The sequence below is a fragment of the Bubalus kerabau genome, chromosome 8 (assembly GCF_029407905.1).
Source record: "Bubalus kerabau isolate K-KA32 ecotype Philippines breed swamp buffalo chromosome 8, PCC_UOA_SB_1v2, whole genome shotgun sequence".
NCBI lineage: Eukaryota > Metazoa > Chordata > Mammalia > Artiodactyla > Bovidae > Bubalus > Bubalus kerabau.
The window spans coordinates 58,799,004-58,826,737 of NC_073631.1; the positions used below are offsets into that span (position 1 = coordinate 58,799,004).

Genomic DNA, 27,734 nt, shown 5'->3' on the forward strand with positions numbered 1-27,734 from the left:
GAAAGCAAGTCTCAGACAGAATGCTGCTGCTGCTACTGCTGCTAAGTCGCTTCAGTTGCGTCTGACTCTGTAAGACCCCATAGACAGCAGCCGGCCAGGCTCCCCCGTCCCTGGGATTCTCCAGGCAAGAACACTGGAGTGGGTTGTCATTTCCTTCTCCAATGCATGCAAGTGAAAAGTGAAAGTGAAGTCGCTCAGTTGTGTCTGACTCTTAGCGACCCCATGGACTGCAGCCTACCAGGCTCCTCCGTCCATGGGATTTTCCAGGTAAGAGTTCTGGAGTGGTGTGCCATTGCCTTCTCTGCTCAGACAGAATAGTACTACATAAATATTTAGCAACAAGCAGCCACACAAAATAACAGCACACAGACAATATTTTGTGACAAAGTACAAAACAGAAGTCTAGACTCCAAAGGAGCCACTCTGATGGATGTCCCTCTGCTAGACTCAACAGATGTACCACATTTATGCAAAGACAGAAGTGCCTGTACAATAGTCTAGCCAGCCACATATCCTGACCACCAGTTATTTCCACAATGAAAAATTCTAATCTTTTATTCTAATTAACATACCTCTAGTGAAGATCTCTGGTTCCAAATAGGAAAAGGAGTTTGTCAAGGCTGTATATTGTCACCCTGTTTATTTAACTTATATGTTGAGTACATCATGAGAAACGCTGGACTGGACACAAGCTGGAATCAAGATTGCCGGGAGAAATATCAATAACCTCAGATATGCAGATGACACCACCCTTATGGCAGAAAGTGAAGAGGAACTCAAAAGCCTCTTGATGAAAGTGAAAGTGGAGAGTGAAAAAGTTGGCTTAAAGCTCAACATTCAGAAAACGAAGATCATGGCATCCGGTCCCATCACTTCATGGGAAATAGATGGGGAAACAGTGGAAACAGTGTCAGACTTTATTTTTCTGGGCTCCAAAATCACTACAGATGGTGACTGCAGCCATGAAATTAAAAGATGCTTACTCCTTGGAAGGAAAGTTATGACCAACCTAGATAGCCTATTCAAAAGCAGAGACATTACTTTGCCAACAAAGGTCCGTCTAGTCAAGGCTATGGTTTTTCCAGTGGTCATGTATGGATGTGAGAGTTGGACTGTGAAGAAGGCTGAGGTCCGAAGAATTGATGCTTTTGAACTGTGGTGTTGGAGAAGACTCTTGAGAGTCCCTTGGACTGCAAGGAGATCCAACCAGTCCATTCTGAAGGAGATCAGCCCTGGGATTTCTTTGGAAGGAATGATGCTAAAGCTGAAACTCCAGTACTTTGGCCACCTTAGGCGAAGAGTTGACTCATTGGAAAAGACTCTGATGGTGGGAGGATTGGGGGCAAGAGGAGAAGGGGACGACAGAGGATGAGATGGCTGGATGGCATCACTGACTCGATGGATGTGAGTCTGAGTGAACTCCAGGAGTTGGTGGTGGACAGGGAGGCCTGGTGTGCTGCGATTCATGGGGTCGCAAAGAGTCGGACACGACTGAGCAACTGATCTGATCTGAGTGAAGATCTACTTACTGATAGTGTAGGCACTCGGGGAAGGCAATGGCAACCCACTCCAGTACTCTCGCCTGGAAAATCCCATGGACGGACTAGCCTGGTAGGCTGCAGTCCATGGGGTCCATAAGAGTCAGACACGACTGAGCTACTTCACTTTCACTTTTCACTTGCATGCATTGGAGAAGGAAATGGCAACCCACTCCAGAGTTCTTTCCTGGAGAATCCCAGGGACTGCGGAGCCTGGTGGGCTGCCAGGGGGTCGCACAGAGTCAGACACGACTGACGAGACTTAGCAGCAGCAGCAGCATTGTAGGCACTGTGCATCCAACTTTGAAGTTCTGATTAATCTTTCAAATGCTAATTACCCACCCTGGAGCGTGCTGATTAAAGTTAAATAGCTACCCACTCCCTGGAGAAGCCCTTGAACAGAGGAGCCTGGCAAGCTACAGTCCGTGGTGTCGCAAGAGTTGGACACGAATTTAGCGACTAAACCGCCACCACCAAGAGCTACAAAACAGTAGAAAATAATGGTAGGGACAGAAGACTGGCAAACAGGGAGTACTTCTTGGAGAGGGAGGCGGGAATTCATACTTTTTGAGTACCTTATGATTCCAGGGGAAAAAAAAGTTTCCCTGAATATTCACAATATTTTTTAGATGGAGAAACCGAGGTCGCACATACGAATAGGAGAAACCAGAGTGCAAATCATCAGCTCCACAACTGTTGTGAAACGCTCCCTCTGAGTACTATCCCCTTACGTTTATTCAGCGAGTTCAGATACAAAAGAGAATCAGCCGTGCCCTCAGAAGGACCCTCTGGCTGTGAGGCGGGTGAACGTGTAAGAGACTGGGGGAGAAAGGGAATGGAGCAGGCCAGGACTGGGGAGCTCAGCGTTGCTGGCGGAATAAAGACCTAGGCGGTGGACTAAAGGGAGGCTTTAATTAGAAAATGAAGCCACAAGGGCTTTGAAGGCGAGACTAAGGAGCCTGGGCTTTCAGCTGGTCAGTGGACACAAAGCCATATATTATGCGATATATACTAAAGAGCAGCAACGCCTCCTATAGTAGTTACTGTCCTTGGGTAGCCAGTCTGCCGGTCCTGCCCCAGTTTCGGTCCAACCCGAGGCGGCGGCCTAGATGCTTGATGGACACGGCCGATCCTTCGTGCTCTTCCAGGTACCAGTTCCCGCCCATTCTATGTCTGAGAAGGCAACGGCTTGTGCCCTAGGTGAAGCCGTTTGCGTTCGCGCAGTGCGGAGAGCACCTGGATCCGCGGCGGTGCGGCGGCTTTGGGCGGGGCCAGGGGCCGGCTGCCGGGTCTCGCGGAGGAAGCGCGTAGCGCGGCTTGACCCTAGCGGCGTTCCGTACCGTCGCGAATCCGGCGGCGGGAATATGGCGGCCGCAGCCGGGCCAGTAACGGAGAAAGTTTCCGATGAGACTGGCTTGTGTTAGTGCGTGTGGCGTGGGGCCCTCGACTCCCCCGGAGTGCCGTGTCCCAGCTCCGAATCGCAGGCTCAGCCGCAAGGGCCCTTCCTTTCCCCTGCTGGCCCAACGGCCGACTCCGAGGGCTGAGAGAGCATTGGTAGTAGCGGCCGAGTCCAGGACAAGGGGTCACCGGCGGGGCGGCGAGACCCGAGCACAGCGTGCAGAGCTCGGCGTGTTGCGGGCCCCGAGCACCGCCCAGCCGGCCTCACGGGAAGGAGGTAGGGATACCTGCTTGGGGAGAAGTTGATGGTGTGGGGTGGAGGATGGAAGGCAGGGCGCTTCTCCGTATCCCCCAGCGGTTCCCCCACTCAGCTGGGTGCCCACTTGTGGTTCCCAACAGCCGGGCTGCTGCTTAGGCCTCCTCCTAGGAGAAGGCAGAATGGAACAGGAATTGCTATTGCTGCCGTGTTGCTGAGGGGTTTAATATTCGAGGTACCTTTCTCCTCGTGTGGGATGGGTCCAAAGAAGAGTTCTCATGAATTCATAGAACCGAAGCACTGGAATTCCCCGACCCTGGCTGCTCTGTAGATTCTTTCAGCTTTTGACACTTCCCCTAGACTGGACGTAAGTAGTTTCTGAGTCAGATGATGCATGTGATAGTGTTTCTTAGGCTCGGTGAACCATTCCCTAGAAGGACGTAAAAGAGAACTTGCCGGTTTGGAGGAATTTGGATGAGTTGAGTGAAGGCTGGAGTAAGGCTGAGAGAGAAACAAGTCGAGCATTCATGGTATCTCCCTTAGCTCTATGACTTCGTAGTTGTGGGTTATTAGACAACTTGTTTATTCTCTTTGTATATTAATATGCGTCCTATAACTGATTGACATTGTTGTTAAATATAGTTACTTCTGTATCAGTCTTCATTTCTTCAGGTATTTGTTGAATATCTGTTTGGAGTCAAACTTTCTGTTAAACCCTGGGTGTACAGTTTTGAAGACAAACTTTGAGAGATCTTGTGATCTAGTGGGGAATGCAGGTATTAAACAGTTGATGATCAATATTTTTCCTATTATACAGAAAGTACGTGGATCATATAAATGAGTCAAGGTGATTGCCCAAAGAAATGATTTAAGCTGAGACCTGAAGAGTAGGAATGAGCCAGGTGTGGTGGGGTCTGGAGGAGAGAAAGGAGTACACCTGGAGAGGGAATAGCATCAGTGTAGTTCAGAATTGAAAGATCCCTGTGGCTAGAATACAAAGAATGGTCAGAGATGTGGCTGGAGAGTTATTCACATCCAATGAGGAAAGCCTCCTAAGGCATTTTAAGAAGTTCAGACTTTATTGCTTAGAGTGATGGGAAGCCTTTGGAGGCTTTTGCATAACAGAATGATGTGACAAGTTTTGGCTTTAAAAAGGGTACTTCTTGGAGAAGGGCAAGAGTGGATACAAGGAGACATTCAACCATGAGATGATGGTGGCCAAAATTGGGGTTGTGATCTTGAGGATGGAAAGAAGTAGAAACATTTAAGAAGTGTCTAAGAAGAAGAGTGGGCAGGACTTGGTGACCATTAAATATACGTGGTGAAAGGAGGGTTAGGATAGTATATAGGATGCTATAAAACAGACCTGACAATTATTAACTTTTCCTGTATTCAGTGGACTCTTCTGTGCTCCTTTTTTATCTGCCTCTCAAGTAATTCCCACTGAATCATTTGTGCTGGCAGACCCAATGAAAAGGATTGCACTGCTTTGTTGTTTTACTCTCTTGATTGAGGATGTTTGTCTTTTAAAGAAGTTCAAAATGGGGAAAGACTTTCGTGAATTAGCCATTAAAAAAAATAATATTCGGCCATGTTGATTTTGGCCCATAACAGGGTAACTGCATATATTCCATGCTATGAATGGGCTATACTTTATTAATTACATGTTTTCCTTTACTTTTTTCCTAAGCTTTCACCTCAGTGCAGGACAGAGCTAGTGCTTTCATTTCTGTCAGGTAGGTTAATACATATTAATACACATTTACGTGTATACTGAGAGAAGGGCCTAGGCTTGGGTTTGAACATCCAAAGAATAGATTCAGAATGAAGAACCTGCAAGGTGACAGGAGAGATCAGTGAATTAGGAAGAAATTCTGAAGACTGGTCTTTTGAAGCTAAAGGAAGGGCAGGTTTCAGAAGGTGAAAATGAAAGTGAAGTCTCTCAGTCCTGTCCTACTCTTTGTGACCCCATGGACTGTAGCCTACCAGGCTTCTCAGTCCATGGGATTTTCCAGGCAACAGTACTGGAGTGGGTTGCCATTTCCTTCTTGAGGGGATCTTCCCGACCAAGGGATTGAACCCAGGTCTCCCACATTGTAGGCAGACACTTTACCTTCTGAGCCACCAGGGAAGCCCTGGGAGTCAAAAATGTCAAAAGTTGTTTGATGAATGTGCAAGATAATGAGTGTAAAGTACTTATGGGATTTAGGAATTTAGGTTATTTTAGAACTTGGCAGAGCAGTTTGTTGTGTGGTGGAAACCGTGGCTTAGTTTGTGTGAGAAGTAAAGCAATCAAATATTGGGTGTCAAGGGGACAGATGACTGAACTTGTAGGAGGAGATGGGGATTATTGAGTTTTAGTTTCGTTTCTGTATGTGTGTATATATATATTTTTTGGTATCATTTTTTAAAAGAGCTTTGCAAATGTTTAAGCACCAGTGGATAAGAGAAGAGTAGTAGGAGTTGGAAGAGAGGAGAGAGTGTGAAGTTCTGGAAGAGACCGTGAGGAAGAGTCACATGTATGGCTAAAAGATGTAGCCTTCTATCGGGCAGAGGGCCTTCTTTTCTTAAATCAGGAGATGGTAGATATAGGTGAGTTTGTGGTGCTGGAAACTCAGGTAAGCTCCCTTTTGATGACTTCATTGGAGACAAAGTCATCTGGTAAGAATTTGGTCAGAAGTGGATGTCAGAGATTTGAGAATCGGGAAGAGAGGCTTGCCTAGCCCCAGAGAATGAGAGTGTTGACTAAAGAAACACAGAAGTATGTCTCATGAGTTGAGTTGCAACCATTTAGTCTGGTGTGTGATCTTTTTTTTTTATCTCCAACAGTGTTCAGTCATTTGAACCCAGACTGTACCATCAACTCTTAGAGGACATGTATTGCAGCGTATTTGTTGAATGACTATATAGCACGTATAAGTGATGTTTTTTAAAATGCAGTGCATTCTAGATAGTGTCAGTTTTTCATACTTAAGTAAAAAGATAAAACCTAAATATACCAAAGGAAGATATTTTCTTTAGTGGTGTGTGGTATCTTAAGGAATGATTGAAAATATAATTGAGGAAAATCATAATTCTTAGTTAATTAAATAAACTTAGCTGTAAAAAATATACTTGTTGAACTTGTAAGTTGGTAATAGTACTTTGAACCTCCCAGAGACCCTAAAGTTGTCATCCAGTGTCATTCTTCTGCAGCTGTATGGATAATTCAGGGTTAATTCAGGTTATCTCACATTTCTCTTGGCTCTTTTAGTGTCCTGCGAAAGCAGAAATAAGCTGATTGCAAAGTAGTTGCTTTTTGAGTTTTTAATCTTGTTTAGTTCTCAGTGGATATTCAGTGTGACCATAAATCTTTGTATGTATCATATCTTCTGAAATAGCATACTAGAAAATTATCTAGTAGATAGTTAAATCATTTTGTTTGATGGTGTCATGTTTGAAGTGCAACCTGAAGGGGTCCTTAAGATTGAAATAATTATCTGAGTCCTTTAACAAATAATTGTTGTGGTAAGTTTCCAAAAATAAAATCATAGTTTTTAAAATTTACTTTACAATAAATATTGGTCAGCATTTCAGTTTTACAGTTTTGACTAGAAAGGTCCAAAACTGGTTTGCTACAGAGATTGTATGTTTGATCGTCAAAGTAACTTAATAGGTAAAAAGTACAGGGAGAATGATGGATCAACTTTAGTGACTGAGTAACTTTAATACAGTTAAACTTCTAATAAGTTTATTAGTGAAACAGTGTTGAGACTAAGGTTTTATAGCATTTTAGAAGTAACTGGTAAAAAGATGTAGAGGATTTTAGGCAGGTGGTAATGGTTGCTATTATTGGATACTGGTGCTTTTCAAGTTAGAGGTAATAATGACGTCCCTCATTTTGTTTGAGTTGACTAGCTTTCCACTATTCCAGACCCATCTGCTACATTTAAGCTGAATTGAATATCTCATCATTGCACGTTGTTGAAAAACTGGATATTGGAATAAAAATGGGTTAGGTGAATTCCTTACCATCTCTGGAAAAATTTTTGTTGATGGCAACCTAGTCATACAATCCTAGAATAGGATGAGTAGAACAAATCTCCATTTTTGTTTGGATAAACTGAAGAGTTTTTAAGCCAGAGACAGTTACCATTTAGATACACGCAAGTCAGATTTTAAACTGGGGTATCCAAACAAAGTTTATTTCTCACTTAGTCATTATTTTTTAATAAGAAAGATATATGTGAAGGGTAAATTACATAAAATTAACAGTGAAATATTTTTTCTTCTTTTTTAGATCACTGTAAACAGAGTCCACCAGAGAAAGTGCTGAAATAGGAGTTACAGATACATTGGATTTACTGGATGAAATACAAGCAGTTAATTTTCATAACGTGGGGAGAAAGCCCAGATTGACAGATTAATGTGTAAATCACTGCGTTACTGCTTTAGTCATTGTCTCTATTTAGCAATGACAAGACTGGAAGAAGTAAACAGAGAAGTGAACATGCATTCTTCAGTGCGTTACCTTGGTTATTTAGCCAGAATCAATTTATTGGTTGCTATATGCTTAGGTCTTTATGTAAGATGGGAAAAAACAGCAAATTCCTTAATTTTGGTCATTTTTATTCTTGGTCTTTTTGTTCTCGGAATTGCCAGCATACTCTATTATTATTTTTCAATGGAAACAGCAAGTTTAAGTCTCTCCAATCTTTGGTTTGGATTCTTGCTTGGCTTCCTGTGTTTTCTTGATAATTCATCCTTTAAAAATGATGTCAAAGAAGAATCAACCAAATATTTGCTTCTAACTTCCATAGTGTTAAGGATATTATGCTCTTTGGTGGAGAGAATGTCTGGTTATGTCCGCCATCGGCCCACCTTACTAACCACAGTTGAATTTCTGGAACTTGTTGGATTTGCCATCGCCAGCACAACTATGTTGGTGGAAAAGTCTCTGAGTGTCATTTTACTTGTTGTAGCTTTGGCCATGCTGATTATCGACCTGAGAATGAAGTCTTTTCTAGCTATTCCAAACTTAGTTATTTTTGCAGTCTTGCTGTTTTTCTCCTCATTGGAAACTCCCAAAAATCCAGTTGCCTTTGCTTGTTTTTTTATTTGCCTGATAACTGATCCTTTCCTTGACATTTATTTTAGTGGACTTTCAGTGACTGAAAGGTGGAAACCCTTTTTGTACCGTGGAAGAATTTGCAGAAGACTTTCAGTTGTTTTCACTGGGATGATTGAGCTTACATTTTTCATTCTTTCAGCATTTAAACTTAGAGACACTCATCTCTGGTATTTTGTAATACCAGGCTTTTCCATTTTTGGAATTTTCTGGATGATTTGCCATATTATTTTTCTTTTAACTCTTTGGGGATTCCATACCAAATTAAATGACTGCCATAAGGTGTGTTTTACCCACAGAGTAGATAACAATAGCCTTGACAGAATCATGGCATCCAAAGGAATGCGTCATTTTTGCTTAATTTCAGAGCAGTTAGTTTTTTTCAGTCTTCTTGCAACAGCAATTTTGGGAGCAGTTTCCTGGCAGGTAAGTTTACAGTTTGTTTATTATGTCAATGCCTATGATATGTGATTAAATGTTTGCTTCAAGAGTTAAATTATTAGAACTGAAAGGTCAAGCTCATAATTTCGGAAGTAGATGTCAAGGGCGGGGCACTTGTTTTGTTTTGTTTCTGGAATTGAGTACTGAATGAATGTTGAGAGGATAATTTCATGTGCTTTCTAGCAAGAGGTACGAAAATATTAGGAATACTCAGCATGTGACATGCCTCCTATCTTCTGACTGTTGATTAATGAAACACTTTATGGGTTAAAGATTCTTAGAATATTAACATTTGAAGGGTGTTTAGAGATTGTTCTTTAATTTATTCACTTTACACATGAGGAAACCAAAAGTCAGAAAACATATCCAGAGCCACTGGTACTAGCCAGAACGAGGTTGCCTAGCTTCTGTCTAGTCCTTTGGTCTCATTTTCCTAAAGGTTTTATATAGAAGTTGATTAGATACGTAATAACAGATTGTTTTTTTAAAAGGATTTATTTATTTATCTGGCTGTGCCGGGTCTTAGTTGTGGCATGTTGGAACTTCAGTCTTTGTTGAGACATGCAGAATCTTTAGTTGTGGCATTTGAACTCTTAGTTGCGGCATGTGGGATCTAGTTTTCTGACCAGGGATCAAACCCAGGCCACCTGCTTTGGGAGGGAGCACAGAGCCTTAGCCCCTGGACCTCCAGGGAAGTCCCCATATCAAATTCTTAATTTCAGATTAGAGCCTCCTAAGAAAGGAAAAATTAGTTTTACAATACATTTGCCTACAATATGTTTTAAAAATATATTTTGTAGACAAAGACATTCAAACTAAATGGTTGGAGTTTATATCTGTAGTTTATATCAGCCTTCCATTCTCTGAACATTTATTGACTGTACTATATAACAGGTCACTGGAGAAGGAAATGGCAACCCACTCCAGTATTCTTGCCTGGAAAATCCCATAGCATACTGAGGCTGAAGATCTCAAGATGAATGAAAAATTCCTCTGTCATTAAAGAAGGCACAGTCTCTAATGGGAGGCAGAAGAGGCAGGCATGTAAACCAGTAATTATTATTACACTTTGAAAAATACTATAATTTGAGTGTATCAGGTTGGGATGTAGGGCAAAAATGAAGGTGAATTTTGCTTGGTGCAGTTCTCTGCTTTGCACTAGTTAGTTGCAACGGAGTGATTTCTAGATATGAGCGTTTGAAGAGAAGATGTGGAGACTTGCCTGGGCATGGTGCATTTTATTAGTCATTGCGGGCTAGGGCACAGAACCTGTGTGGGAGTCAGTCAGATGATTTAAAAAACAAACAAACAAAAAAAACTATTTGCCAGCGCTCAGGACTATCAGAATGATGCTGATGGGTGAGAACTCACCACGAGTTCTCCTTCCGCTTCCTCTTCTCTGTCCTTCCTGCTTGCTCCTTTCCCACCCCTGCTTTTTTTTCATTTCCAAATCAGCCTCATTCATTTTTGACACCTTTCCAGATCATCAAATCCTGTTAACCAAATATTTTGTAAGTTACTAAATTTTTCTTTTCTTATACAAGTGGTCTTAAGCATGGTATGTGTACTGTGGGAAGCATATAGCTTTCCATTGAGTATGTCAGCAAAGATAATTTTAAGACAATCAGTTTCCAGATTCTTACCTTCCATTCTCCTTTCTTAAAGTTGATCTACTTGAGAATGCCCCTCAATGTAGATGTGGAGTGGTTACTTATTGTGGTTTTAATTTGCATTTAATCAAATTTAAATGCATTTAAACCGTCTCTAATGACTGATGATGTTGAGTATCTTTTAATGTGTGTGTTAGTCATTCATTAACCTTTGCTGACGTATCTGTTTAAATCTTTTTTTGATCTAAATTGGGTTTTGTGTCTTATGATTGAATTTTAAGGGTTTGTTTTATATTCTTACTAGAAGCCTTTTATCAGGTATATGATTTGGAAGTGGGTCGGGAAGATCCCTGGAGAAGGCAATGGGAACCCACTCCAGTACTCTTGCCTGGAAAATCTCATGGACAGAGGAGCCTGGTAGGCTACAGTCCATGGGGTCGCAAAGAGTCAGACACGACTGAGTGACTTCACTTTCACTTTTCTCCTGCTGTGTGGCTTATCTCTTTTAAAAAATTTTTAATTTATTTATTTTCTATTTGGCTGCAGTCGGACTTTGTTATTTTGTGTTTATTGCTTTGCATGGACTTTCTCAGTTGCAATGAGTGGGGGCCACCCTTCGTTGCAGTGCTTGGGCCTCTCATTGCGGTGGCCTCTCTTATGCAGAGCATAGGCTCTAGGCACACAGGCTCAGAAGTCGGGGCTCGTGGGCTCCAGAGCACAGGCTCAGCAACTGTGGTGCATGGGCTTAGCTGCTCCCTGCCATGTGGGACCTTCCTGATCAGGGATTGAGCCTGTGTCCTCTGAGTGATTCTCAAGTGGATTCATATCCAGTGTGCCACCAGGGAAGTCTTTTTTTCTTTTTTAAAATGATATGTTTTGAAGAATGCAAACTTTTAACTTTATGAATCCAATTTGTCAACTTTTTCTTTTATGTACTGCAGTTTTTAGGATCATATCTAAGGAAATGTTGCTCAGGCCTGGGTCACAAAGATTTTTCTCCTATTGTTTTCTTTATTTTTATCATTTTAGCTTTTACGTTTAGGTTGTGTGATCCATTTTGAGTTAAGTTTTGTTATTGTATGAGGTGAGGATTTTTTTTTTTTTTCTTAACGTGGCTTTCTAATTGTTCCAGCACCATTTGCTGAAAAGACTGTGCTTTCTCTTGTTGAATTGCCTTTGTCCAAAAAACAGTTTCTGAGCTCTCATTTTTGTTCCATTGTTCTATATATCTTATCCTTAAAGCAGTACTATGCTGTTTGACAAGATATTTTCTAATTTTCCTTGAAATTTCTTGTTTGATCTATGTTAAAAGTTTGTTGTGTGATATTGTAATCTTTGGGGGATTTCCCACATTTTTTCTATTCAGTTGAGTTCAGTCACTCAGTCGTGTCCAACTCTTTGCAACCCCATGAACCGCAGCACTCCAGGCCTCCCTGTCCATCACCAACTCCCAGAGTCCACCCAAACCCACGTCCATTGAGTCAGTGATGCCACCCAACCATCTCATCCTCTGTCGTCCCCTTCTCCTCCTGCCCCCAATCTTTCCCAGCATCAGGGTCTGTTCAGATGAGTCAGTTCTTCACATCAGGTGGCCAAAGTATTGGAGTTTCAGCTTCAACATCAGTCCTTCCAATGAACACCCAGGACGGATTTTTTCTATTATTCATTTCTCATGTAAGTCCAGGTGACTGGAGAACACAGTTTCTATGATTTTAGTGTTTTGGTAAAACTTGTTTTGTAGTCTGTCATGTGTTATATTCTGAAGAATGTGTGTATGTGCTTAGTCGCTGGGTTGGGTCTGACTCTTGCAATGCCATGGACTGTAGCCCGCCCTGCTCCTGTGTCCATGGGAATTTCCCAGGCAAGAATACTTGAGTGGGGTTGCCATTTCCTTCTCCAGGCGATCTTCCCAGCCCAGAGGTCAAACCCGCATGTCCTTTGTCTCCTGCATTGCAGGCCGATTCTTTACCCGCTGAGCCATCAGGGAAGCTCCCTTCTGGAGAGTACATCATGTTTAATTAAAAAAGAATAAGTTGCTGCTGTTGTTGATTGAGGCATTCTATAAATATCAGCTAGGTTAAGTTGGCTGGTGGTGGTGTTCATGTATTTCTGTCTTTGCTGATTTTCTGTTTAATTCTGAGAGAGTGATACTGAAAACACTGAAAATTCTGAGACAGTGATACTGAAAATCTCTGTTAAATTACTAGATTGTGTATTTCTCAATTTTGTCATTTTCTGCCTTAAGTATTCTGGGGCTGTTTTTTCTAGGTGTATATACATCTTTAATTATACTTTCTTATGTATTGACCTTTTTATCTTCATGGTAAGCAGCATGCTGCTGCTAAGTCACTTCAGTCATGTCCAACTCTGTGTGACCCCATAGATGGCCGCCTACCAGGCTCTGCTCTTGCCTGGGATTTTCCAGGCAAGAAACTGGAGTGGGTTGCCATTTCCTTCTCCAATGCATGAAAGGGAAAAGTGAAAGTGAAGTCGCTCAGTCGTGTCCGACTCTTTGCGACCCCATGGACTGCAGCCTACCAGGCTCCTCTGTCCATGGGATTTTCCAGGCAAGCGTACTGGAGTGAGTTGCCATTGCCTTCTCCGAAGCAGCAGAGTTGAATAGTTAAAAAAGAGACCTAGTAGCTTGCAAAATGTTAACATTATCTAGCTTTTTACAGAATTTGCCAACTCTTGTTTTAGGCCAGTGCTTCTCAAACTTTGATACACATAGGAATCATATGGAGATCTTGTTAAAGTTCTACAGACTAGAATTAAGTAATTTGGGAGGAGAGCCTAAAACTCTGCAGACCTCCTAAAAATCTTAAAAATGACGCAGATAGAAGTAAACCCATTGAGTAGCAAGGTATTAATTTAACTATTTAACACTAATGTGTATCTATCAAAATTGGTATTTATTCCTTTTGGCTGCACTGGGTCTTACTTGCTATGCATGGCCTTTCTCTAGTTGCTGCAAGCGGGGGCTGCTCTCTAGTTGCCATGCACTGGCTTCTCATTGTGGTGGCTTCTCTTGTTGCAGAGAATGGGTTCTAGGGCATGTGGGTTTCAGTAGTTATGGTGCGCTGGCTTAGTTGCCCTCTGGCATGTGGAATCCTCCCAGACGAGGGATCGAAGTGTGTCCCCTGCATTGATGGGTGGACTGTCCACTACTGGACCACCAGGGAAGGCCTCCAGCAGAGTTTGGTATGCATTAGTTGCTATTTGAAAACTTCTGGCCGTGATGCAGGCCTTGTGTTTTTGATGCAGTTAACTTTTTAAAAATTGAAGTATAGTTGATTGACAGTGTTGTTAGTTCCAGGTGTACAGCAAAGTTATTCAGTTTGTACACATACACACAATCTTTTTCAGATTCTTTTCCCATATAGGTTATTACAGAATGCTGACTATAGTTCCCTGTGCTATATACTAGGTCCTTGTTTAACTACTTTTTCTATAGTGGTTTATGTATGTTACTCCCATATATAATTTATCCCTCCCTCCCTACCTTTCCCCTTTGGTAACCATAAGTTTGTTTCCTAAGGTTTGTATGTTTCTGTATTGTAAATAAGTTCATTCCATAATTTTTTAAGATTCCACATATAAGTGATACCATATTTGTCTTTCTCTGATTTACTTCCCTTAATGTGATAATCTCTGTGTCCATCCATATTGCTGCAAGCGGCATATTCACTTTCTTTTTATGGCTGAGTAGTATTCCATTGTGTATATATGTGCCATATTTTCTTTATGCATTCATCTGTTGATGGACATTTAGGTTGGTTCCATGTCGTGGTTAATGTAAATAGTGCTGCAGTAAACATTGGGGTGCATATATCTTATCAAGTTATGATTTTCTCTGGATTTATCTCCAGGAGTGGAGTTTCTGAATCATATGGTAGTTCTCTTTTCAGTTTTTTTAGACCATCATAAGTAAGTCTACAATAATAAATACTGGAGAGGGTGTGGGAAAAGTGAACCCTCTTACACTATTGATGGAATGTAAATTGTACAGCCACTATGGAGAACAGTATGATACAATTAATGTTTTAAATTTAATTTTAATTTAATCTTTTGTGCTCTACCCAGTGGTCTATGAGATTATCTTAAGTTCTTTCAATTCAGTTCAGTTCAGTTGCTCAGTAATGTCCGCCTCTTTGTGACCCCATGGACTGCAACACACCAGGCCTCCCTGTCCGTCACCAACTCCTGGAGTTTACACAAACTCAGGTCCATTGAGTCGGTGATGTCATCCAGCCATCTCATCCTCTGTCATCCCCTTCTCCTCCTGCCTTCAATCTTTCCCAGCATCAGGGTCTTTTCCAGTGAGTCAGCTCTTCGCATCAGGTGGCCAATGTATTGGAGTCTCAGCTTCAACATCAGTCCTTCCAGTGCACACCCAGGACTGATCTCCTTTAGGATGGACTGGTTGGATCTCCTTGCTGTCCAGGGGACTCTCAAGAATCATGTCCAACACCACAGTTCAAAAACATCACTTCTTTGGCTCTCAGCTTTCTTTATAGTCCAACTCTCACATCCATACATGACTACTGGAAAAACCATAGACTTGACTAGACAGACCTTTGTTGGCAAAGTCATGTCTCTGATTTTTAATATGCTGTCTAGGTTGGTCATGACTTTCCTTCCAAGAAGTAAGCATCTTTTAATTTCAATGCTGCAATCACCATCTGCAGTGATTCTGGAGCCCCCAGAAATAAAGTCAGCCACTGTTTCCCCTTTTGCCGTGAAGTGATGGGGCCAGATGCCATGATTTTCGTTTTCTGAATGTTGAGCTTTAAGTGAACTTTTTCACTCTCCTCTTTCACTTTCATCAAGAGGCTCTTTAGTTCTTCTTTACTTTCTGCCATAAGAGTGGTGTCATCTGCATATCTGAGGTTATTGATATTTCTCCCAGCAATCTTGATTCCAGCTTGTGCTTCATCCAGCCCAGCATTCCTCATGATGTACTCTGCGTATAAGTTAAATAAGCAGGGTGACAATATACAGCCTTAACGTAGTCCTTTTCCTGTTTGGAACCAGTCTGTTGTTCCATATCCAGTTCTAACTGTTGCTTCCTGACCTGCATATAGATTTCTCAAGAGGCAGGTCAGGTGGTCTGGTATTCCCATCTCTTGAAGGACTTTCAACAGTTTATTGTGATCCACACAGTCAAAGGCTTTGACATAGTCAATAAAGCAGAAATAGATGTTTTTCTGGAACTCTTTTGCTTTTTCAGTGATCCAGCGGATGTTGGCAATTTGATCTCTGGTTCCTCTGCCTTTTCTAAAACCAGCTTGAACATCTAGAAGTTCACGGTTCACATACTGCTGAAGCCTGGTGTGGAGTATTTTGAGCATTACTTTGCTAGCATGTGAGATGAGTGCAATTGTGCGGTAGTTTGAGCATTCTTTGGCATTGCCTTTCTTTGGGATTGGAATGAAAACTGACCTTTTCCAGTCCTGTGGCCACTGCTGAGTTTTCCAAATTTGCTGGCATATTGAGTGCAACACTTTCACAGCATCATCTTTCAGGATTTGAAATAGCTCAACTGGAATTCCATCACCTCCACTAGCTTTGGTCATAGTGATGCTTCTTAAGGCCTACTTGACTTCGCATTCCAGGATGTTTGGCTCTAGGTGAGTGATCACACCATCCTGGTTATCTGGATCATAAAGATCTTTTTTGTAGAGTTATGTGTATGCTTGACACCTCATCTTAATATCTTCTGCTTCTCTTAGGCCCATACCATTTCGTCCTTTATGGTGTCTGTCTGTGCATGAAATGTTCCCATGGTATCTCTAATTTTTTTCAAGAGATCTCTAGACTTTCCCAATATATTGTTTCCTCTATTTCTTTGCATTGATCACTGAGGAAGGCTTTCTTATCTCTCCTTGCTATTCTTTGGAACTCTGTGTTCAAATGAGTATATCTTTCCTTTTCTCCTTTGCTTTTCACTTCTCTTCTTTTCTCAGCTATTTGTAAGGCCTCCTCAGACAGCCATTTTGCTTTTTTGTATTTCTTTTTCTTGGGCGTGGTCTTGCTCTCTGTCTCCTGTACAATGTCACAAACCTCCATCCATAGTTCATCAGGCACTCTGTCTATCAGGTCTAGTCCCTTAAATCTGTTTCTCACTTCCACTGTGTATTCATACTGGATTTGATTTAGGTCATACCTGAATGGTCTAGTGGTTTTCCCTACTTTCTTCAATTTAAGCCTGAATTTGGCAATAAGGAGTTCATGATCTGAGCCACAATCAGCTTCCAGTCTTGGTTTTGCTGACTGTACAGAGCTTCTCCATCTTTGGCTGCAAAGAATATAATCAGTCTGATTTCGGTGTTGACCATCTGGTGATGTCCATGTGTAGTCGTCTTTTGTGTTGTTGGAGGAGGATGTTTGCTATGACCAGTTTGTTCTCTTGGCAGAACTCTATTAGCCTTTGCCCTGCTTCATTCTGTACTCCAAGGCCAAATTTGCCTGTTACTCCTGGTGTTTCTTGACTTCCTACTTTTGCATTCCAGTCCCCTGTACTGAAAAGGACATCTTTTTGGGGGTTAGTTCTAAAAGGTCTTGTAGGTCTTCATAGAACCGTTCAACTTCAGCTTCTTCAGCATTACTGGTCGGGGCATAGACTTGGATTACCATGATATTGAATGGTTTGCCTTTGAAACCAACAGAGATCATTCTGTCATTTTTGAGATTGCATCCAAGTACTGCATTTGGGACTCTTTTGTAGACTGTGACGGCTACTCCGTTTCTTCTAAGGGATTCTTGCCCACAGTAGTAGGTACAGTGGTCATCTGAGTTAAATTCACCCATTCTAGTCCATTTTAGTTCACTGATTCCTAATATGTCGATGTTCACTCTTATCTACTCCTGTTGACCACTTCCAATTTGCCTTAATTCATGGACCTAACATTCCAGGTTCCTATGCAATATTGCTCTTTACAGCATCAGACCTTGCTTCCATCACCAGTAACATCCACAGCTGGGTGTTGTTTTTGCTTTGGCTCTGTCTCTTCATTCTTTTCTGGAGTTATTTCTCCACTGATCTACAGTAGTATATTGGGCCCCTACTGACCTGGGGAGTTCATCTTTCAGTGTCCTATCTTTTTGCCTTTTCATACTGTTCATGGGGTTCTCAAGGCAAGAATACTAAAGTGGTTTGCCATTCCCTTCTCCAATGGACCACGTTCTGTCAGACCTCTCCACCATGACCGGCCATCTTGGGTGGCCCCACATGGCACGGCTTAGTTTCATTGAGTTAGACAAGGCTGTGGTCCTAGTGTGATCAGATTGGCTAGATTTCTGTGATCCTGGTTTCAGTCTGTCTACCCTCTGATGCCCTCTCTCAGCGCCTACTGTCTTACTGGGGTTTCTCTTACCTTGGACGTGGGGTATCTCTTCACTGCTGCTCCAGCAAAGGGCAGCCGCTGCTCCTTACTTTGGCTGTAGGGTATCTCCTCACAGTTTCCGCTCCTGACCTTGGACGTGGGGTATCTCCTCTCAGCTGCTCGCCGCTCTTCTTTCAATTAGATTTTTCTCAAACTGCTTTTGCTTAACATTCCTAAATGATATAGATACAAATTAACTTAAAAGTCACTCCGTCATGTCCAACTCTGTGACCCCATGAACTGTAGTATGCCAGGCTCCTCTGTCCATGGAATTCTCCAGGCTAGAATCCTGGAGTGGGTATGTCTTTCGCTTCTCCAGGGAATCTTCCCAACCCAGGGATCTAACCCAGGTCTCCCGCATTGCAGGCAAATTCTTTACCATCTGAGCCACCAGGGAAGCTTTTTAATAATATAATCTAAACCCATTTTTTTCATATTTCTGTGAGAGTAATACTAAAGTGTCTAATTTTCTCCTCTGTCCCATTAAAATATCCTTCAGTGGATGGATTTCCACTGAAAAACAGTTCCCCTGATTGAGTGGTGGCAGTCCAGGTAAAAATGAGAAACTAAAGTCTTTAGATCAGCCAGCCAGCCACAGGTAGGATGAATGAAAGCAGAGATAACGCTAAAATCTGGAAGACTAGCTAGGATCAAGAGATAAGGACCTGGACTAAGGTGACAGAGAAAAATGGCTGTGGTAAGGATATGACTGATAGAAGTATCAAGGGAAAAACAGATCTTGTTTAAAAGTAAAACTTAAAGCGAGTTTGAAATAAGCTGATGAAATGTAGAGATGAGTGTTCTGACGGTGGGTAGTCAGTGTTAAAAAAATGTTGACAGAATGAAGGGAGCAGATTGGAATGTAGAGTAATTGATTTTATTGAGTTGATGCCCTAGTGGGCATTTGTTATTAACAAAACATTTTAGAGTAGGTGGGTTTTTTTTAAGTGTATTTTTAGACAGTCAAATCTATCTCATTTTACTACCAGAATAGTAAAACCAAACAGACGTAAACATGAGACTAATCTCGTGGAGCACAATTGTGACTTAATTCCCCAAATGGACTTAGCCATTTTTTTCTCATTTTAAGGTTTTTTGCATGTTAGTAGTTTGGGGTTATTTTATTTTTATCCAACTTAATAGCAAAAATGTTTTAATAAGGAAAATTTGCATAGAGTAATATTCACCCTTTTTCATGTACAATTCTGTCATTTTGACAAGTACACATAGTTTTATGACCAGTACAGTCAAATATGGAGCAGTTCTATCACCCCAAAATTCCCTCCTGCCCCTCTCTAGTTAGTCCCTCTCCACCCATCAGTGCTTGGCAATGGAACTGTTTTATGTCTTGAGTGCCATATACACGAAATCATATAGTGCATATCTGTTTGAGTCTGGCTTCTTTCACTTAGCATAATTCATATGAGATTTAGCTATATTGTTGTTTTATATCAGTTTATCCCTTATTATGGCTGAGCAGTATTCCATTATGTGGAAGTCTCACACTCAATTGAAGGACACTGAAATTAGTTTTTGGTATTTTTAAGTAGAGCTGCTGTAAACGTTCAGACAGGGTTTTGTGTTAACATGGGTTTTTATTTTACCTGTGTGGGTTGTATAATAAACATATGAGTCATGTTTAACTTTGTAAGAAAATGTCAAACTGTTTTCCAAAGTTGCTGTACCATTTTGTGTTCTCACTTGCAGTATATGGGATTTATCTCTTTGCTTTTGTTTTTGAACCGTTCTGATAGGTATGTAGTGGTAACTCACTGTGGTTTTCTTTTCTATTTCCCTAGTAGCTAATGATGATAAGGATCTTTTCATGCTATTGCTTGTCATGAAAATTTCAGATCTCTTGGCTACTTTTAAAATTGGGTTGTTTGTTTTCTTAATGTGTTGATATGAAAGTGCCTTTTTAGATATTTGACTTGCAAATATTTGCTCCCAGTGTTTGACCTTTTTTCTTGTTTTTTGAAGAGCAGAAGTTCTTAATTTTGCTACAGTCTTAATTTATCATTTTTTTCTTTTATGGATTATCTTTTGATGTCATATGTGAGGAATTTTTGATCTCATTTGAGTAGAATCTCTGACTGATCCCACATGGATAGCTTGATTTTTTGTTAGCTTTACTGAATTTAATGAAATATTTTCAGAATGAAGACAGTAATATCATTCCAAGTCATTTACATTAAAAAGCTGGAATTTTACCATTAACCTCTGTTGTGTTTTGTTCATAATCTCATTGCACTTTTAAAATGCAACATTACAGCTGTTGTTTCCTGCAGTTCATCTTATGTTCATTGAATGTGCTATTTGCATTCCACTTTTGTACTTTTTTCCTTAAATCAGTCATTAAAAAGTATTCATACTTAACACAGTACCATAGCCATTTGATGATAGTTTTATTGCTCAGCTATAGGCTTTTCTAAAATCAATACTTGACAATTCACATAAGGAAAAAAAGGGAGGAAAGTGTCCAGATTCCCAAGGAAGCATATTCCCCACGGCCTGCTGTTTTGTTTAGCGATTTTCTCTGAAATCTTTCACATGAGATTTTATATGCCTTTCCTTGCCACCCACTGTCATTTGCAGAGTCCATGGGGTTTTGAGGCAACTTTTTGGAGGAGCCCTTTGACCCAAACCAGAAAAACCATAATCACAGTTAATTTCTCTGCAGGGGAAGCTCTAACAATCACTGGGTTTGACAGATGTAACATGATCAGTTTCACACCCTAGGAAGGGAGGGAATCCACGGATGCAGCACAGTTTCAATTCTAGCAAGATGGCTAGACAGCCGTATCATTTCATTTGGCACCGGGAGCAGAGTTTTCAAATTTGTTGCCAAAACTAGAAGTTTACGTTTCATAATTTTTTGTTTTGTTTCATTTCTCTTCCTAAAGTTTTGAGATACTTAGGTCTCAATTAGAGGGTCACTAACTCTTTTTTTTAACTTAAACGTATACTTTTAATTTGATGTTTTATCTTTTCTGCAGAACACTATGAAAGAAGAATAGATGCTTTTATTTCCTAAAACAATAGCAATAATCTGTGTATAATTTTATTCATGGAATAAGAACATGAATTTGTCCTTTACTGTGATTTTTCCAGCTTTTAAAAATTAAAATAATGACTAGAGATATTTTCATTTTAATAATAAGACTTACTTATTAGCTGTTTATTTTCTCTCATGTGCTATCCACTATTCTCTGTACTTTGAGTGTATTTAATCCCCATGCTGCTTTAAGATAGTTGTTGTTCAGTTGCCAAGTCGGATGTGACGCTTTGCGACCCCGTGAACTGCAGCATGCCAGGCTGCCCTGTCCTGCACTATCTACCAGAGTTTGCTCAAATTCCTGTTCATTGAGTCAGTAATGCTATCTAAATATCTTATCCACTGCTGCCACCTTTTCCTTTTGCCTTCAGTCTTTCCTAGCATCAGTTTTTTCCGATAATTTGGATCTTCACATCAAGTGGCCAAAGTATTGAAGCTTCAGCTTTAGCATCAGTCCTTCCAATGAATTTTCAGGGTTGGTTTCTTTTAGGATTGACTGGTTTGATATCCTTGGCAGTACAAGGGACTCTCAAGAGTCTTGTGCAGCACCACAAGCATCAGTTCTTCAGCACTCAGCCTTTTTTCATGTATAGATGTGTCCAGCTCTCAATCTGTACATGTCTGCTGGAAAAACTATAGCTTTGAATATATGGATTTTGATGGCAAAGTGATGTTTCTGCTTTTTAATATTGCCTATGTTTGTCATAGCGTACCTTCCCAGGAGCGAGCATCAAAAATTTCATGGCTGCAGTCACCATCCACAGTGATTTTGGAGCCCAAGAAAATATAGTCTGTTACTGCTTCTACTTTTTCCCTGTCTGTTAATATTTGCCATGCAGTGATGGGATTGAATGCCACAATCTTAGTTTTTTGTATGTTGAGTTTTAAGCCAACTTTTTCACTCTCTTACTTTTATCAAGAAGCTCTTCAGTTCCTCTTCAATTTCTGCCATTAAAGTGGTATCATCTACATATGTGAGGTTGTTGATTTCTCTCCCAGCAGTCTTGATTCCCAGAGAAGGCAATGGCAACCCACTCCAGTACTCTTACCTGGAAAATCCCATGGATGCAGGAGCCTGGTAGTCTGCAATCCATGGGGTCGCGAAGAGTCGGACACGACTGAGCAACTTCACTTTCACTTTTCACTTTCATGCATTGGAGAAGGAAATGGCAACCCACTCCAGTGTTCTTGCCTGGAGAATCCCAGGGACAGCGGAGCCTGGTGGGCTGCCATCTATGGGGTTGCACAGAGCCAGACACGACTGAAGCGACTTAGCAGCAGCAGCAGTCTTCATTCTAATTTGTGATTCACCCAGCCCTGCATTTTTGCATGATGTATTCTGCATAGAAGTTAAATAAGCAGGGTGACAATTCATAGCCTTATACTCCTTTCCCAATTTTGAACCAGTCTGTTGTTGTTCTATGTCTGGTTCTAACTGTTCCTTCCTGACCTGCATACAGGTTTCTCAGGAGGCAAGTAAGGTGCTCTGGTATTCCCATCTCTTTAAGAATATTCCAGTTTGTTTTGATCCACACAGTCAAAAGCTTTAGCGTAGTCTGTGAAGCAGAAGTACATGTTTTTCTGGAATTCTCTTGCTTTTTCTATGTTTCAATGGATGTTGGCAGTTTGATCTCTGATTCCTCTGCCTTTACTAAATCCAGCTTGTACATCTGAAAGTTCTTGGTTCACGTCCTGCTAAAGCCTAGCTTACAGAATATTGAGCATAACCTTACTGGCGTGGGGATGCGCACAATTGTGCAGTGGTTTGAACATTTGTTGTCATTGCCCTTATTTGGGATTGGAATGAAAACTGACCTTTTCCAGTCCTGTGGCCACTGCTGTTTTCCAAATTTGCTGGCATATTGAGTGCACCACTTTAACAGGATTTGAAATAGCTCAGCTGCAATTCCATCACCTCCACTAACTTTTAAAAAAATATTTATTTTTAATTGTTGATTGTTTTACAATATTGGTTTGATTTCTGTCATACATCAACATGAGTAAACCATAGGTGTACATATATCCCCTCCCTTTTGAATATCCTTCCCACCTCCCGCCCATTCCGACCCATCTAGGTTATTAGAGAGCTCCAGTTTGAGTTCTCTGAGTCATACAGCAAGTTCCCATTAGCTCTGTATTTACATAAGTTAGTGTATATGCATCCATGCTACTCTCTCCATCTATTTCACCCTCTCCCTCTTCTCCCCCACCCTTGTTCATAAGTGTGTTCTCTATGTTTTGTCTCCATTGCTGCTCTGCAAACATTGGTCAGTACCATTATTCTAGATTCCATATATATGTGTTAATATACGATATTTTTTTTCTGACTTCACTCTGTATAATAGGCTCTAGGTTAATCCACTTCATTAGAACTGACTCAAATGTGTTCATTTTTATGGCTGAGTAGTATTCCATTGTGTGTGTGTGTGTGTGTGTGTGTGTGTGTGTGTGTATGTATATACCATAGCTTCTTTATCCATTCATCTGTTGATGAACATCTAGGTTGCCTCCATGTCATGGCTATTGTAAATAGTGCTACAGTGAACATCGGGGTACATGTGTCTTTTTCAGTTTTGGTTTCTTCAGGGTATATGCCTAGAAATGGTATTGCTGGGTCATGTGGTGGTTTTATTCCTAGTTTTTTTTTTTTTTTTTTTTTTTTTTTAAAGGAATCTCCATACTGTCTTCCATAGTGGCTGTATCATTTTACATTCCCACCAGCAGTGTAGGAGGATTCCCTATTCTCCAAACCCTCTCCAGACTGTTGTTTGTGGATTTTTTGATTACAGCCATTCTGTCTGGTGTGAGGTGATACCTTATTGTAGTTTTGATTTGCATTTCTCTAATAAGTGATATTGAGCATCTCTTCATGTGCTTATTAGCCATCTGTATGTCTTCCTTGGAGAAATGTCTGTCTAGGTCTTTTGCCCACTTTTTGGTTGGGTTGTTTGTTTTTCTAGTATTGAGTTGTATGAGCTGCTTGTGTATTTTGGAAATTAATCCTTTGTCAGTTGTTTCATTTGCTATTATTTTCTCCCATTCTGAGGGTTGTCTTTTCACCTCGTTTATAGTTTCCTTTCCTGTGCAAAAGCATTTAAGTTTAATTAGGCCCCATGTATTTATTTTTGTTTTTATTTCCATTATTGTAGGAGGTGAGTCATAAAGTATCTTGCTATGATTTATGTCATACAGTATTCTGCCTGTGTTTTCTTCTAAGAGTTTTGTAGTTTCTGGTCTTACATTTTAGGTCTTTAGTCTATTTCAAGCTTATCTTTGTGTATGGTATTGGGCAGTATTCTAATTTCATTCTTTCGCACGTAGTTGTCCAGTTCTTACAGCACCACTTATTGAAGAGATTTTTTCACAGTGTATATTCTTCCCTCCTTTCTCAAAGATCAGGTGCCCATATGTGCATGGGTTTATCTCTGGGCGTCTATCTCATTCCATTGGTCTATGGTAACAAAAACTTCTGTTTTTGTTCCAGTACCATACTGTCTTCATGACTGTAGCTTTTGTAGTATAGTTTGAAATCAGGTAAGTTGATTCCTTCAGCTCTACTCTTTCTCCAGATTGCTTTGGCTACTTGGAGTCTTTTGCATTTCCATACAAATTGTGAAATTTTTTGTTCTAGTTCTGTGAAAAATGCCATTGGTAATTTGATAGGGATTGCAGTCATTTTCACAATATTGGTTATTCCAACCCAGGAGCGTGGTATCGCTCTCCATCTATTTATGTCGTCTTTGACTTCTTTCATCAGTATCCTGTAGTTTTCTGTATATAGCTCTTTTGTCTCCTTAGGTAGGGTTTATGCCTAGGTATTTTATTCTTTTAGTTACAGTGGTAAATGGGATTGATTCCTTAATTTCCCTTTCTGATTCTTCATTGTTAGTATATAGGAATGCAAGTGATTTCTGTGAGTTGATTTTGTATCCTGCCACTTTACTAGATTCATAGATTAGTTCAAGTAATTTTCTGATAGTGTCTTTAGGGTTTTCTATGTACAGTATTCCACTAGCTTTTGTTAGTGGAATGCTTCTTAAGTAATGCTTCTTAAGGCCCACTTTACACTCCAGGGTGTCTGTCTCTAGGTGAGTGACCAAACCATCATGGTTATATGGGTCATTAAGACCTTTTTTGTATAGTTCTTTTGTGAAATTGTGCACCTTCTTAATCTCTTCTGCTTCTGTTAGGTCCATACCATTTCTGTCCTTTATTGTGCCAATCTTTGCATAAAATGTTCCCTCTTGGTATCTCTTAATTTTCTTGAAGCAGTCTCTCTAGTCTTTCCCACTCCATTGTTTTCCTTTATTTCTTTGCATTGTTCACTTAAGAAGGCTTTCTTATCTCTCCTTGCTATTCTTTGAAACTGTGTATTCAGTTTGGTATATCTTTCCTTTTCTCCTTTTTCTTTCTCTTCTCTTCTTGTGTCAGCTATTTGTAAGGCCAGACAACCATTTTACCTTGTTACATTTCTTTTTCTTGGGGGTGGTTTTGGTCACCACCTCCTGTGCAACTTTACTAACCTCTGTCCATACATAGTTCTTCAGGCACTCTATCAGATCTAATCCCTTGAATCTGTTTGTTACTTCCACTGTATAATCATAAGGGATTTGATTTAGGTCATACCTGAATGGCCTAGTGGTTTTCCCTACTTTCTTCAATTTAAGTCTGAATTTTGGAATAAGCAGCTCATGATCTGAGCCACAGTCAGCTCCAGGTCTTGATTTTGTCAGCTGTATAGAACTTTTCAATCTTCAACTGCAAAGAATGTAATCGTCTGATTCCTGTATTGACCATCTGGTGATGTCCACGTGTAGAGTCATCTCTTGTGTTGTTGGAAGTTTGCTATGACCAGTGGGTTCTCTTGGCAATACTCTTAACCTTTCCCCTGCTTCATTTTGTACTCAAACAAACTTTCCTGGTACCCAGGTTCTCTTGACATTCCACTTTTTCATTCCAATCCCCAGTGATGAAAAGAACATCTTTCTTTGGTCTTAGTTCTAGAAGGTCTTGAAGTCTTCATAGAACCGTTCAACTTGGGCTTCTTTGGCATTAGTGGCTGGGGATAGATTTGGATTACTGTGATGTTGAATGGTTTGCCTTGAAAACAAACTGAGATTATTCTTTCATTTTTGAAATTGCACCCAAATACTGCATTTTGGACTCTTCTGTTGACTATGAGGGCAATTCCATTTCTTCTCATCTGAATTAAATTCCCCAATTCCCATCCACTTTAGTTCACTGATTCCTAAGACAGGAATCTGGAATGTTAGGTCCGTGAATCAGGGTAAATTGGACATGGTCATGCAGAAGATGGCAAGAGAGAACATCTGAGATAGATATCATTATTATTCCCATTTTGTAGAGAAGAAACATGCTTAGAGATTAGGAAATCCAGGCAGTCTGCCTTCAGAGCTTTCACTGTCAACCACTTTACTTAGTTCCATGTATCTTTAGAATTAAAAATGAGCAGATAATTTAATGTAACTTCTGTTTTACCCACTGGGAGAAGTAAGATTAAGCACACTGTCCAAGTTTGATTCCCATACCAGTGTTTTACCTTTCTCAAGATTGTGGTCTACAAAAATTTCTATTTTTGACATCTCTTGCAGCTACTTAAAAAAAAAAACACTTTTTTTTGCTAATGTATCTACTAGGGCCTTAACTCAGTCTGCTAAATAGTAGTCAGTTTAGTTGAAAAGGTTATTGTCATTTAAATTTCTGTTTTGCTCATAAAGATCTCATTGCAATTTAAAAATTTTAAATTACAGCTACCATTTTACTGTGCTAGATGTATTTCACCTATTTCTGATCTGTGGAATAAGCTCATAAAATATCCCTCTTTTATATATTCAGACTGAAAAGCTTAATTAATTTGTTCATGTACACACAGATGGTGAGTAAGTTAGGAATGAACCCAAGTCTTAACTCCAAACCTTGAGTCCTTTCCACTACACCCTATTGCCTCTACATAAAGAAATCCCTGCTTTAAAACTGTTAAGTAGCTTTCTAATGTTCTTGAAGTTTCTAAACTAAGCAGAGTTTGGAGGTTGCCTGCTGTGCTGCCTTGCTCAGTTGCTTCAGTCATGTGACCCCTTTATGACCCCATGGACTGTAGCCCACCAGGCTCCTCTGTCCATGGGATTTTTCTGGCAGGAATACTGAAAGTTGCCTATTGTTTCTTAAATATGGGTATCTTAAATTGAAGAACATTATCTCTGTTTATGTAGTGTTTTGTAGCATACATTTATATATTTTGTTTCTTAATTAGACTTGTGTATATAACATTTCCCAAACCTAGCTTACTTAATGTGACTTATAAACAAATATTTCTACCAAACAACAGTCATATGTCTTATGTAAATGCCATGTTTTTAAAAATGAAATTCCAATATTGAATAAATAGATTTTTTTCCTATTAGCTGAGAAATTTTTAGGATATAAAGATATTGAATCTTTTGACCATGACTTGAAAGCCCAGATGAATAGAGAATAATTAGTAACTACTTGTACTGAAAGGATATTACTTAAAGTTGTTTACTGGTTTGCTATTTTTCTCAGCTTATATCTGCTTTGAAATTTGGACCATGTCTTCATGTTTGATAGTGAGCTTAGGGTGGTTTGTAGAAGCAAAGGAAGATGAATATCTATACTTACTAGTTTTGGTCAAGTAATTTGTTACAGGGAGTTGTTTAAAATATAAGGTGTATTCCAAAGTCACAGATGACTCTCAGGTTGAGGCTATAGTATAAAGGATTGCAATCCAGTGAAATAGAAACTTTCTGAATGTGGCAAGTGGATAAAACATCCTAAATTTATTTTAGCCCTTCGGATATATTTGCAATCTGTTGCTAACTTTTATCTGTAAATGTTATCTTTTTTAAAAATTAATTTTGTTTAATTGAAGTATAGATTTATAGTGTCATGATTTTTAGCAGAGTGAC

The 27,734-nt window shown here is 40.2% G+C and overlaps 1 protein-coding gene across 3 annotated transcripts in view; it reads left to right on the forward strand.

Moving 5' to 3' along the window:
• Positions 1–2,861: 2,861 nt before the first annotated feature.
• Positions 2,862–27,734, forward strand: part of TMEM168 (transmembrane protein 168) — a 52,493-nt gene continuing 27,620 nt past the window's right edge. Inside the window, exons 1-3 of one of the 3 annotated variants that reach the window (XM_055590340.1) lie at positions 2,862–3,213; positions 3,483–3,559; positions 7,472–8,725. In XM_055590340.1, the coding sequence (XP_055446315.1) occupies positions 7,598–8,725 (1,128 nt within the window). In that variant the 5' untranslated portion in view covers positions 2,862–3,213; positions 3,483–3,559; positions 7,472–7,597. Of the gene's footprint in view, positions 3,214–3,482; positions 3,560–4,882; positions 4,929–7,471; positions 8,726–27,734 lie in introns of all 3 variants that reach the window. The other 2 variants (XM_055590339.1, XM_055590338.1) reach the window with 2 other exon arrangements.